Source organism: Pterocles gutturalis, unplaced genomic scaffold, assembly GCF_000699245.1.
Source record: "Pterocles gutturalis isolate BGI_N339 unplaced genomic scaffold, ASM69924v1 scaffold6754, whole genome shotgun sequence".
Lineage (NCBI taxonomy): Eukaryota > Metazoa > Chordata > Aves > Pterocliformes > Pteroclidae > Pterocles > Pterocles gutturalis.
The window spans coordinates 82,506-96,478 of record NW_010128122.1 but is presented as its reverse complement, the minus strand read 5'-3'; the positions used below and the strand labels follow the sequence as shown (position 1 = coordinate 96,478).

The window sequence follows — 13,973 nt, the reverse complement described above, 5'->3', positions numbered from 1 at the left end:
CACTGAAAAGCTCACGGTTTATTCAATACAGAATAAATGTCATTAGAGGACTTGCCTCTGCTCACTGCCAGATGAGATGCGGACCCAAAATCCTCGCTTGTAGCTTTTCAAGACACCAGAGCTGCGACACGTGCTCTGAGGGCAGGTAACACCCAGCCCGGTTCAGCGCTGGGGGACATCACCAACAACCTCTCTGTGACCACAGGGAGAAGGAAAGATCCTGTCTGCACGTGTGACGACACTTTCCAACTCTGTGTCCTATCAGATGAGAATCGGGAAGGGACAGAAGGCAGAAGCAGGCAGCTGTGGGGTGTTTTGCTCCCGCACAGCACCGGCATCCTGCAGAACCCCACCCCAAGAGAGCTGGGCCCGCCTGGCCCGTCCTCCACACCCCGGCTGCTGGCACAGAGCCCGCCACGGCCCCGGCTCTGCAGTGGTAACGCCAGCAGGATGCTCTGCGGGTACCAGGGGCTGCCTGGGTCCAGCAAACACTCTGCGTTAACAATGCCGGGGTGGAAAGCTGCAAAGTGCGGAGCCAGAATTTAAAGGGAGACTTGGGAACTGGAAATTCAGAGTTCACACCATCATTCTGCCTCCTCTGCCCCTGTCCAAGTGACATCTGATGCCTCTTCTGCCCAGCGCCTTCCTGCTTCTCCCACGCACCAGAACATCAGGACGAGGGGTTCATGCAAAGGGAAGGGGAGCGAGCAAGAACTCTTGGTTTACTCTGCGCCTTTTTTCCTGGACCTTGAAGAAATTATTTAGCTTTTCATGGGCGTCTGTTTATTCATCTGAAAAACTGAATTAATACCTACTTTTCTAAAGCTTAAGATCCTTACACTGAGATTTATGACAAGCATTTCTTTGGCACCTGTTGGCATTTTACAAGGCTGGATGGAGACGCTTCATATCTCAGTAGGTGCGAAGGACTGTACCCGGTACGGGGGCTGGGCTCCGGGCTTCTGCCCACCCTGCGGATGAAGCGGGTCAGCAGAGAGCCCCTGCTTGGCACGCCTCAGCTGGCCCCGGAGCTGGGGCTGCTCCAGCCAGCCGGCAACCCAGGCGGGACGGCGAGTTAACCCTGACGGCGAGTTAACCCACCTGGTGAGTTAACCTGGACAGCGAGTTAACCCAGACGGTGTGTTAACCCATCTGGTGAGATAACCTGGACAGCAAGTTAACCCAGACCATGTGTTAACCGACGTGGTGAGTTAACCTGGACAGCAAGTTAACCTGACCATGTGTTAACCCACGTGGTGAGTTAACCTGGACAGCGAGTTAACCCAGACGGTGTGTTAACCCATCTGGTGAGATAACCTGGACAGCAAGTTAACCCAGACCATGTGTTAACCGACGTGGTGAGTTAACCTGGACAGCAAGTTAACCTGACCATGTGTTAACCCACGTGGTGAGTTAACCTGGACAGCGAGTTAACCCAGACGGTGTGTTAACCCATCTGGTGAGATAACCTGGACAGCAAGTTAACCCAGACCATGTGTTAACCGACGTGGTGAGTTAACCTGGACAGCAAGTTAACCTGACCATGTGTTAACCCACGTGGTGAGTTAACCTGGACAGCGAGTTAACCCAGACGGTGTGTTAACCCATCTGGTGAGATAACCTGGACAGCAAGTTAACCCAGACCATGTGTTAACCGACGTGGTGAGTTAACCTGGACAGCAAGTTAACCTGACCATGTGTTAACCCACGTGGTGAGTTAACCTGGACAGCGAGTTAACCCAGACGGTGTGTTAACCCACCCGGCGCGGGGTGCAGGAGCGGCAGCTGCAGGCAGCCCTTCCCCACGGGAACGCGCATCTCTTGGTGCACAGAGCAGCCCTAAAGAAGGGCGAAGTCTGCTGGGTTCGACAGCTTCTCAACGGATTTGTGCTGAGAAAAAAGCAAGTAACGTTTATCACTGAGTCAGGTGAATTAAACATTCACATATATTTGCTGAAAAAAATTATATACATCTGTAGCAAGGCTCTGCCAAGTTTGAAAGATAAGCATCATCTAGTCACTAAATTAAAAAAATAAAAATCTGACTTTTAAATCTTTTTCTTTTTATCCATGTTCAAGAGCACAGACAGTTTATTTTGTTTAGCACATTTGGTGAAGAATGTATGTTTGTGTGAGTAGCCATGAAAACCGGTGAAAATCTGGCATTTGGTTTTGGATATGATGGAAAAGAAGAAGAAGCCATTTACGCCTTACAGTCTAAATAATCCACAGAGTATATCGGGTTGCAAAAGGGTCACAAAGTAGCAGCCAAAGAGAAGCCTAAACACCCAGAGACGTAGCATACATGTCTGATAAGGAAGAACAAGGTATAGAGCATGCTGGCTAATTAAATAAATTTCACTTCCAACCCTGTTCCTTACGCGCGTAACCCTGGAAAAACCATCCCGTAACAAGAAATGGACTCTGACGAGATTTCCGTATCCATTCACCGTAAGGCTCTGAAGATATAACGAAGTTTTATAGCATTTGTATTTATAAGGATTTAGGGCAAGTACATGTTCTTCTACCGAATAAAAAGAAAGTTAGTACTTAAAAGGTTCAAAAATATATCAATCGTGATTTTTTTTTTACATAAATAAATTATATTGATTTTGGATTTAACAGCTGAAAAAACCCTTTCTGCTTCCACTGGAGGCAAAACTGAATAAAATGTTAGTTAAATAGAGATAGCAGCATTTCTAAGAAATCTGTCGATAGTGATACAGTATCTATGCTACAAGGACGTTATTAAATAGAACACATTTAATTATCGGGGGGGGGTTTGCATGATGATTGGTTACATACCTAAAAGAAAAACATCATCCAATCCAGTAAACTGGGAATAAATTCAGTGACAACATAAACCAAATGCTTTTTAGACCATGGGTAACAGACTTCTTTGAGATGCTAATTTTAACATGTACATAATTTATAATCCCAAATGTATAAAAGACAATGACAAAAAGCATCATAAATAAATAATGCAAACTGAAATAGTTATGTCAAAACATTTGGACCATCTGATAAATTAGCAAAACTGTAACAGAAAATAAGTAAAAAATACAGTAAATTGTGACAACCAAATGTGAAACCGATGACTAGCACGCTCCCAACTCCCTCACCAGCCTGCCTTGCACCTCCCTGCTGCACCACCGCGGGTTTATTTCAAGTCTCAAACCATGAGCTGCAAATAAGAACAAGCCCAAGTGAAAGAAAGAAAAACTAAAGGAGGAGTGAGGGGAAGGAGAAATCAGAAGAGTTGCCTGTGGAGGTGCCTCAGTACCCAGAGCTGCAGGGTGACGGTGGTAAAACCCGGCCGTGTACAGTGCAGACGGCGAAATCATTTGCCAATGAAGGTGGGACTCGGAAATACTGTTCAACAGCAAACGGAATGGAAAGAAGAAGCCAAGGTTATCTCTTCACAGTCCAACACTACAAAAGAAGAAACTCAACCTTCGGAAGTCTCAACAGCCCTTCCGGGAGGACTCCCCAAAGAGGAACGCTGCCTACAGCCTTTTCCTCATTGCTGAGAGGCTGTTGCTTCTGGGGTAAGAGTGGAAAATATAAAAACTCAAAAAGCCTCAGTGTTCATATAAGAGCATTAAAATCGGAGTGGCCTGTTCATGGCTGGAAAAAATACCTTTACAGCACTTCTAATGCCATAGATGAGAACTAACGCCGTCAAGGAGAACGAAAGACTAGCAGAGTGATGAAGAAACTGGTAGCTACAGGTACAGTAATCCCAAAAAAGTCATGCAAGATGTGCAAAACCTTTCCAGCTCAAGCTGAAAAGTTCTTGTAACTATTGAGGAAAGGGCAAATAAACTCCACTTAACGTAAAACCAAACTTTGGTTTTAAAAAATACAAAAGAATGTCTACGTCATATTTTCACTCGCTGCAGTTTGTCTCCAAACCTTTGAGGTGGGAGTGATAAATTGTATCACTACCAGTTATGCTTTTTCCTCTCCAAGAAATGAATATATGCGTTTTCAATCATTAGTTATATACTTCTGTCTATACTACTATTCTAGTAACCATGATAAAATAGGGAAATACTTTAAATCAAAAATACACATTAGCACTTACTATAGCTGTGCTTTTTACCCCCAAATACAGGCTTTTTCGTTCAGTGTCGCTGTAGACTGAAATACCCTTGTCTGCGTGTAGACCAAGAGGTAAAGACTTTTCTTTTGCTCTTGTTTTTTTTGCTGCTTTTTCTTCTCAAAGGAGTGAGCAATTTGGGGGGGGTGACTGAGTACTGGATTTGCTATCGTCGGCTGGGATGAACGACTGGAAAAAACAGAACGAGAATTTGGTGCCTCCCATACTAGCTAGACAACACTGTTTATCTAATAAAGTGGCAAGACCCTGCAACTATTAACATGTAGTATGTCACCAGAGTTTTTTTTCTGACAGGGAATTAGGTAGATAATATTACTCATGGAAACACAGGTTTATGAAGGTGGAGCAGGGTGGGAGGGTAAGTAACAAAGAGTTTATGGGATAAGAAACTCACAAGCCACAATCTTTTTGCATTTTTTTTCCCAATGAAACAAAAGTTCTAATTGGGATCGCGAGCTGCTTCGCGCTCCTCCTCTGCTGGTCCGTCCTGTTCCTTCTCTGCCGACAGCGGCGGTGTTTGCTCTGTACAGTTTTGACTGCTTGCAGCTTCTTTTTCCAGCAGCGAGACAGTTTCTGGCTCTGGGTTTGCCGACTCCCCTTTCGCTTTCTTCCTCTTCCGCTTCTGGCTTTCCAGGCTGGCTGCCTCCGCGTGCCTGGTTTGCTGTATGCCAGGCAGCGCCATGCCGATGCCGGGGGAAAGGAACATCGAGGGATAGATCAGTCCAGGAGACATCCCTGGGATAAGAAACGGGTTAAAAGCTACAGGACTACTGGTAGTTATTGCGGATTCTGTCTGATTAGAAAATGAACTAGGACCAGGCTTCTCTTGCGAGAGAGTTTCTTTTTTCCCGTCCTGGCTGCTCTGTTTCTCCTCAGTAGCTTTCTCTGCGTTGGCTGTACCACTTTTCGTTGTGCTTGTTAACGAAGTCGGAGCAGTCGCAGTACAAGTAGTTGTCATGGGGGGGTTGAGAAGTCCTCCAACACCAAACATCTGGGGGACGGTGGCCATGCCCGGCAGCATCATGGGCAACATCCTCAGGGTGCTTTTCACATCCTCGCCAGCGGGCACTGCTGCAAATCCAGCAGGAAACCCAACCAGCCCGGTCAGAGGGATCCCTTGCATGTTTCTCATGTTCTGAAGTCCTACTAGATCCATCCCAGCAATCAGTCCGTTCATGAACAGTGGTCCCATTCCAGAAGAAGAATCTGCTACAACACCAGGGCCTTTAATGAGTTCACTTCGGGGCCGCCTCCCCCTCCGGCGAGGCCCCATATCTCGGAGCACAGGCTCGGTTAGGATGCGGTTGAATTTGCTTTCTGGTAAATAGCCCTGAAAACGAAGCACACACAACAGAAAACACCTGACAGTTATTACTGCATCAAAGGAAGTCTGGCTTTTCTGCGCTCGCATCTGCAGCCCAGATGGTGTCAGCACAGAAATATTTGCCTACATGATATGGAATTTGAGAGGTACGCACAACTTTTCCCCAAGGGATGCTGCCGGACGCAAAACACACTCACTCTGCCCTGGCGTAACGCTGCGACATCAAAGTGCCCAGGGAGGAAAGGAGGAAGCACATTTTCACCCGAGCCCTCAGCACCGGCTGTTCACTACACGGGAAGCACCGGGGCAGCTCTGTGTCAGCCACCAGTGCAGCTCCCTTCCCAGCTTTAATCGTGGCTTCAGCAACAGGTGAAACACCACGTCTTTTAGATGTGAAGGGCCAAATTTCCAATGCTCTGCAGGACAGCAAAGCTGCATGGGATGACATGCAGAGAGTGGACATGCTGCCTGAGGAGCTCCTGGCTAGAGCTTCGCTGGGACGCCGGGACGGGTCTTCTGAGCATCCAGATACGGGACCAAAACCCAGCAGCCACAACTGGGCGAGACTGTCCGGCTACACAGAGCAGCACGGGGGATCCATAGCGCAGTTTAGAACTCCCATTTGTCAGCATCCTCATTACAGATATTTAAACATTTCCTTTTGTGGCTCCCTTGAGTTTCAATATCGCCATTCTTTGAACCATTTCCAGGAATAGATTTAGGTAGGAAAAGTATTTTCCACTGACACCTGCAGGGCATAAACTGCAATCAAATGACCCCGGCAGCCTGCACAGTACAGCTACTGCCCAAAAAGCGAGAATCTGCTGCTCTGCTCCCACTGGCGCATGGGAAAACCTGCATGGGACCAGGACTGCACCTGGGCTCAGCGAGGCAGCCGACCCCACGCTCCCGCCTACCCGAGCGTGCGGAGCAGCCAGACATTCCTCCGCATGCACATGGCAGGATGGATGCGCACTCGCCAAAAGCAAAGTGCTGATGGGGCTCGGGGTGCAAATGCTAACGGACGTGCAGCTGCCCAACCCGGGCGTGTGAGCGGGTGGCCAGGGTGGTGGCTGGGCACACAGCGATTCCTGCCGGCACAGAGACCATCCCTTTCAAACAAAGGTAAGGAAGAGCTGCCGGCTCACACGGGTGCTGGCCACCCAGATGGGGCACTGATGCCAGCCTGGACACGGAGGCGTCTCCTGGGGAATGGGACAGACCATGACAAATTGCCAGTGTTAATTAAAAGCAAATTTGAGAGCAGTACAAACGTCTAAGCCAATTGATTTCCACTCCAGCCCCCCACTGCAAGGAACCATAGGGAGAAGTCTGGATAACGCCAGCCCGCAGGGTGGGGAAGGGCGATCAAACAGCCCGTGTGCCGGAGGGGAGAGTGCTCCTCCTCCACAGCTCTGCCACGCACCGGGGCTCAGCTTGGCTCAGCTCTGTCCTGCCCCTCTCCCTGCCAGTGTCTGAGCCTTCAGGCTTTTAGTGGGCCCAGGGCTGCACAGGCAGAGTTTGCAGGAGCTGATTAACAGCCTCGATTGAGGGTGTTTTTTCAAAATTTGACCCACTGGAATGTGTTTTGTCCACTCCCTGCCATCCAGCACCCAAGGTGGATTGCTGCTCTTAGAGCCTTTCTCTCGCCCCTGCCATTTCTAGGCATCCCAAGGCTTTCTAGACAGTCACCCCGAGCTGCTGAGCCCCATTTGCAGGGCGCTGACCCCCTCCTCTCCTTCCCCAGGCTGCGCCGCTTTGCTGGGGCACGCGCCCAACCTCCCTCTCTGCCGCACAAGCACTCCCGGTGCTGCTGGCCCTGCGCCTGTCCCCTCCCGCCTGCGCAGCTGAGCCCTGCCTCGCAGCTCCCGGATCCTCACTGGAGAAAGGTTGTGGGGATGGGGAGGGGAAAGAAAAGATGACATGATACAGATTTCTCCAAAAGCTCTAACTTACTGAAAGCTTAACAATGTCAGCCCAGTCAGCTGCAACAGCATACTCCAAGTTTGCATCAAGCCACCTTGGCAATTCCTTCAATGCTGGTGCCGTGGCTCCCCCTAACTATAAAACACAGCAGAAGGATGACCTCTATTGCAGAAAGAGTTATGTAAAATAAAACAAGAAATATGATTACACTTCCCCTAACTCCTTGCTTAGGGCTGCAATTTGGCTGGGGCAGAGACTCTTCCCTTGCTACATGTCTTTGCAGGACTCGGTATGTGCCTGCTACCTCCAGACACACAGTTCAAGGAGAAAAGTTCAGTCTCTGTGGCCCATCCCATCGCCCTCCCCATGAACAAGTGATGGGGACAGAGCTTCCATAAAAGCCATGCTCAGAACAAACCCACCAATTCACCCAGGCGTCCAACGGTCATTGTGGGTGTAACAGGGAAACACACGTGGCTGAAACAGCCTCTTTCTGGCTCACTCTTTAGTTTTGATTTTAGATGTGATGAATGTCACATCACCTTCTGACCTAGGGCAGTCCTGGGTGTGGTTGAGAACTGAATTTGGGTGGAAAGTATCCCTGAACGTCCCTTTTCATTCAGAAAGGTGAACATCAGTGCACTGGGGATTAAATTGCAGACAAGTAAATCCCTGCTCCTTCCTCAGTAAGCAAGAAAAAGCCCTTCAAACCCTCCTCTTCCTGCATGCCCAGCACTCGGACGGGTATTGGTATGCTCTGCCTGCACCTTGTAAGGAGGAACAAACCAAAGATATTTGCATGGCAATATTACAATTTGTGGCATATTGCAGTGAATTCACTGGGAATAATCACATCTGTAATGGGAAGCACCAGCCAGCGCTGTTCTCATGGTGGCTTTAAAGCCAAAGGCTGAATCCCTTTGCCATTGCGGGGTCTGCGTACCCTGGCAAGGGCGAACACTCAGACTCTCCTGCCTTCACACAGAAAGTCACTTATTTTGCAGGTCTGTGTCCCCTCGGGCATGCATATGTCACAGGATAGTGCAGATCAGTGACATGTTCCAGACTTTTGTCCCATCCATGGGCTTCTTTGGATTAAATCTTCCCCCAGATGAGCTTGGGGTCTGCCAAATGTTTCAAGAAACGGAGGGCAGCGCACAGAACAGGCCTTCGCTTACCCGCCGTCCGGTACCCTTATGTACCACAGGTACCCGCTCCTCTCCCGTGAGTGAGTTAATGTCCAGCTTGCTGGGGTCCTTGCAGCGCTGCCTCCTCTGCTTGGGCTTGTCTGAAAGATTCTGGAGTGCAAACAAGACAACATTAATGAGACTTGACAGCTTAATGAGCCTGGATGGCTAAGAACCCTGCAGGAGAGCGGCACAGACAAGCTCCCGAGGGACAGAGGGTCCCTGCAGATCTGGGCAGGAGCAACGCAAGAGGCAGAAGCTGGGCTCTGCCACAGGGCCAGCTCTCAAACAAACACAACTGATTTTTTTAGGTATAAAGTGTTTGCAGTGTACCCCACTTAGACTGCTCCGGCCCTTTCTAATTCCCCTCCAATCCTAAAACTGTGCCCTGCTGCCAATTCGTATACGTGCATCTGTAAACAGGGCACTTAACTACAACTAGGACAGAAAGAAAGAACAGGTCTGCATGTGCCACCTCACGTCAGTCCAATACAGCTACCCGCTTCTCACCAGCTCAGCTGTGCTGTTTCTCTCTTACTTCAGCGGTTCCCACTGCAGAGCTGCTGGACTGTGTTTCTTTGGGATCAGAGCCCTTCAGGACCACAACCTACAAAGTTGCAGCTGAGGCGTTGCACACCCCCTGGGAGCAGAGTCCTGGCACCAATGTTCCTGCAGGGCTGTAGCATTACAATGAACTGCCGCGGGCTCTGATTCCCGGTAGCCAAAGAAAAGACCCTGCGCTTGGTCTGTCCTTCGACAAGCTAAGCTGCTGCAGTGCTCCAAAGCAGCTTTCAATCCATCTTACCCGGAGAGAGGACAGCCACCCTGAGCAGGGAGACCCTGAAGGGCTGCCCCAGGGCACTGGGGGCTTGCTGGGAGCAAGAGGCTGACCAGCAGCATGGCCAGACTGGGCAAGCTCCAGTAAGCCCCCATGGACAGCAAGGGGGGGATGGAAAGGAGTGGGAAGGCCCCTCCACACCTGCTCCACCATCTGACTGATTCCCACAGTGCTCCTGGGAGCCTGGCCTTGTGCACAGAGCCATGGCTGTCTCTGGAATTTGAAAAGCAAGGGCCATCCTGCCTGAGCAAATGCTGGGCTCCTCACTTCCCTTCTCTAATGAGCTCCAAAGCACTAGCGGCTTGCCTGTACTCCAAGCTCCAGGGACTCCCTGCCTCAGGCATGCAGTCCTCCAGCACCAAGATGCAGTCTTCTATGTATTACCACCACATTCCTTCCTACTCTGTTTTACAGCCTCTGCTCTGCCTGCCGCATGGTCTCACAGGCTAAATAAGCTGAATTACGAGACAGCAAGAAGAACTGGACTCATTTTGCACCCCATTCTCTGCCACTTGGTTTTCTGATGGTGCCCATGGCCATGCAACTGCAGCCTTTGCACCCTGCAACACAGCCACTTTGGTCCAGTTCTTACAGCAAGGAGGTTTCCTCTTGTCTGGGAACATTAATACAACAGCACGGCCTAAAATGACCCCAGGTGAAAGGGAGCAACGCAGACAGACGTTGAGCATCCCAAATCCCTTTTCCCATCTCCCTCACCATCCCTGACGCTTCTGGAAGACATTGGACTAATTGTGCATTGGGCAGATGGATGCACTGGAGCTGGAGAACAGACCTTGGGGCAGGAGCACGCAGCTCAGCAAGTGCCCTTCATGCTCGACAGGGAATGGTGCCCACCTCCCAGCCGTGTGATGAACATCCCAAACAGCCCCGATGAACGCCACAAGCCAGGATACAGGAAAAGGCTGCATCTTGAGACACTTCGTGGAAGCCCCAAACCCAAGAGCAACCACAGAAAACCTAACACAAAGTGCAACACGCAAGGAAGACACACACACACGTGCCACCGAAGGCCACCCTTACTGTGCCAAAGCCGGGAACGTCGAGTGTGTAGTCGGACTGCTGACAGAGCCAGTCGAGGAGACTCTTATTCGGGACAGCCTTCTCTGCCTGGCTGCCTGCAGCTGGGACTGGCTGGGGAGTTGAGGTAGCAGCAACCGGCCCATCGGGGAGGGGACTGTTTCGGGGGGGCTGCGGCTGGTCTTCCTGAACATCCTGCCGGGGAGGGAGGAGCAGGGAGAGCCCATCAGCAGCACGTGGTGATGCATGCGCACCCTGCTCCCATCACACAGATTATTCCACATATTCCCAGTGCCTGTTCCTTATATCACCCCCCACCACTGCGTTACACTTCCACTCAGTCCCCAGCACTGGTGGCACGGAGGGCAGAGAGAGCTGGGAGAACTTCTGAACTCAGCTGGAAACACCCTAATCACCAGGAGGATTGACTTTCCCCAGATTGCTCCTAAAAGTGGTCTAGAGGGACTGGTCTTGCTCCCAGAGCCCCATTCTTCTTTGAGTGGAACCCAGGGTAAAAGGGTTCAAGGCCAGGCTGGATGAGGCTTTGAGCAACCTGGGCTAGTGGGAGGTGTCCCTGCCATGTGGTGCGTGTCCCTGGCCAGTGGGGGGGTGGGGGGGGAACTCGATGATCCTTAAGGTCCTTTCCAACCCAAACCATTCTGTGATTCTATCATTCTATGCAAAAGAGTGCAGGAGGCTCCTGGCCACAGCCCCAATGGTCAAGGACCCTTCCTCATGTTCTCTAATGCTGGACACCCCCTGAGGTGGGACAGCTGCTTGGGATAATGCTTAGTGGGACTCAAACACTCCAGGCAGAGTGCTGCAAGCCAGAGGGAAAACTTCCCTTCCTCCCTGGAGTGTTTGTGCCTGCTCCAGCACAAGCCAAGCTGTCCTGGAGGAGGTCCCTCACTGTCATGGGCAGCAAGCTTGCAGAAGAGAGCTGGACCATGAGAAAAATCTTGCTGACCCCACCGGGGCCCTGTGAAAGGGGGGAGCCCCAACCCACCTGCAGCCTGGTTGGAAGAGGCCTCTCTTTCAAGAAGATGAGATCCATCCCTTCTACATTTTTTCTCCTGCCCCGTCTCCTCCTCATGGCGGCATCATCTCTCCGGAAGCTGCCGTTTACAATCTGTCCTGTGACAGGATGGATTAACCCTGCCTGGAGGATGCCAGACAAGTCCATGCCCAGGGAGCCCTGAAGGGTGTTTATGGTCCCCAGTTTGGGCATGTTTGTGTTCAGGGGGAAAGGAGAAGAGTTCCCTGGGGACCCATCAGAGGCTCTGGACAAGTCCACCGCGGTGTCGCGCCAGCCGTTCAGCACAATGGGTGGATGAACATGGGCTGCTGCTAGTGGCTCCAAGCTCCTCTGTTTGGCTTCTCTCTCCATCTCAAATTCATAGGGCCTCCTGTGCTTCCGCTCGTCCTTCGCAAAGGCAGGGCTCAGGAAACCTTCCTGTGTATCAAAGCCATGGAGAGGGTTACGGCTGCTCAGGTGCTGCCCAGGGACCACAGCTCTTCAAACCAACACTGAGCTAACGGTCAGGCTCTTCTGCCTCTCCGCAGGAGCCCTGAAGGATGCCCTTTCCCTGGGCACATCCCACCTCTCCCTCCCTGTGTGGGGATGGTGCAGGAGCACCCTCACACACCCTTTCATCTCCCAAGGTGCTATAACCCTGGGTGCTCTGACAGCTGCTGGGCAGCCGGGCTCCGGTCCCAGGCCAGCAGCTTCTGCCTCTGTGCCGTGTCCAACAGCGAGAGGAGAGGAGGGAGAGCTGGTGACTGATGGGGCAGTGCCCTCTCCTTCACCCATTCCTTTGGGACACCAGGGCAGCGTCCCCTTTTCCCCCTGACTGCACTGGGTGCTCCAGTGCTGACTCTGGCAGCACCTCTACAGCCACAAGAGCTGCGGAGCTGCTGCCTTCCCAGGAGGGGAGCAGGGCTGGCTGGGTCTGAGAGCACGGGGAGCTCTCCAGCAGCCCTCCGTGAAGGGGGCCAAGTGGCTTAAGCCATATCTTATACACAAGTGGAACCAGAGGCAATGAAAACTCACTTGGGAAACTCCCAAGCACTTCTGGGCAATGCTTCGCCCCAGAGTCCCAAGCCTGTCCCTGTCTGAGGGCCCCCTCACCTTTTGTACCTGTGAGATTAACACCCCGTTATTGAAGCTGGGAGTGGGGGCTTCTGACTCGGCAAAGCTGTTCCTGCTGCCGGCATTGCTGGCTACTGCTGGAGCCGTCAGCAGGCTTTGTGTCTCAAACTGCTGGCTGGAGGAAGGCCACTTGCCCTTCAGGATGGCGTGGCAGATGTTGTCAATGCGGCTGATAATCACACGGTCCTGCAAACAGAATTGGACAGTGGCAGGCTGGGACTTGAATGACTGACTCGTGTATGTCATCTCAGGATTAAAGACAAACCCAGCCCTGGTGACCTCAGCTCAGTGGGGAACTGCCTGGGGGCAGGCATGTCTACCCCACTGGGGCTTGGGAAGAGCATCCCAGTTAGAACACCTGCAGGGAGCCATGCGCAGGGGACCAGGAGGCAGAGCTGGGGCTGTGTTATTGCAGTAACATTTGGAATACAAACAGTGTTAATTTTAAACTCACCTTAGGCCACTCAGAGAAGGAGTAAAGTGTCTTCTCCTGCAGCAGCTGGGCTATGGTCGGTGCCCGGGCATCCTGAAGGTCATCAATCTCCCCAGTCAGGACAGAAGCAGAACTCTTGCTCTCTTCCTCCAAGTACTTCTCTGGACCATCTGAGAAAGTGACAGAGAACAGAGCCCATCACCGCCCTGCCTCTCTCACCCCCTGGAGGTGGGAGCAACTCCTCACACCTTCCCACCCCAGCGCCCAGCTGGCTTCACAAGGGTCCCACTCCCCAACCAGCCACCAAGAGATGCAGCAGCCCTGGGTCACGGCAGGCAGCCCACGCTGCTCAAGAAGGGCAAGCACTCCCCTGGGCTGAGTATGGGGGGCTTGCATTGCAGTGGCCCCCATCCCTGACCACCCCCATTGTCTGGGTGGGCAAGGGGGAGGGTACAGGCCTTTCCAGAAGGAGCTGCTCGCCAGGCAGTGCCCTGTGCCAGGAAGGGAAGGGCGTCCTGCATTCCAGGGGATGCTCATGGCAGAAGGGTTGCTGGGGCTCTGGGTGGGGTGTTCTGGCCAACCCTTTGCTCCCCAATCACATCAACTAGAGGGATCCCAACACCTGCAGAGGGGTGGCCGCTCTGGGAGCTTGGCGGCCTCAAGGCTGTGTCTCTGCAGGGAGGACAGGAGGTCTCCCCCCACCCCTGCTGGAGATGACCGTCAACCCAAGGGAGGTCTCAGGACTGTACCTTCACTCTGCCTGCCGCTGGTTTTCTCTCCCTCGTCTCTGTTTTCACACTTTTCTTGCTTCACTCCCTGGGGCTCAGGGTGCAGGGCCTCTCTGCAGCCTGCCTGCCCCTCAGCCCCTCGGCCCCAGGCCTCTCCCCTGACACGGGGAGGCTCTGCCCCTGGGGACCCCTGCAGAGCTGCAGGCGGGCTGAAAGCCTGGCTTGGA

General features: G+C 52.1%; 1 protein-coding gene across 1 annotated transcript in view; it reads right to left on the bottom strand.

Moving 5' to 3' along the window:
- Nucleotides 1-4,200: 4,200 nt before the first annotated feature.
- Nucleotides 4,201-13,973, bottom strand: part of LOC104466162 (chromodomain-helicase-DNA-binding protein 6-like) — a gene marked incomplete at its 5' end in the record, with an annotated part of 47,342 nt that continues 37,569 nt past the window's right edge. Inside the window, 8 exon segments of the mRNA XM_010079501.1 lie at nt 4,201-5,453; nt 7,404-7,508; nt 8,552-8,671; nt 10,440-10,631; nt 11,443-11,889; nt 12,565-12,771; nt 13,040-13,188; nt 13,768-13,973. The exon segment at nt 13,768-13,973 is cut by the window's right edge and continues 23 nt beyond it. Coding sequence (XP_010077803.1) covers nt 4,563-5,453; nt 7,404-7,508; nt 8,552-8,671; nt 10,440-10,631; nt 11,443-11,889; nt 12,565-12,771; nt 13,040-13,188; nt 13,768-13,973 — 2,317 coding nt within the window.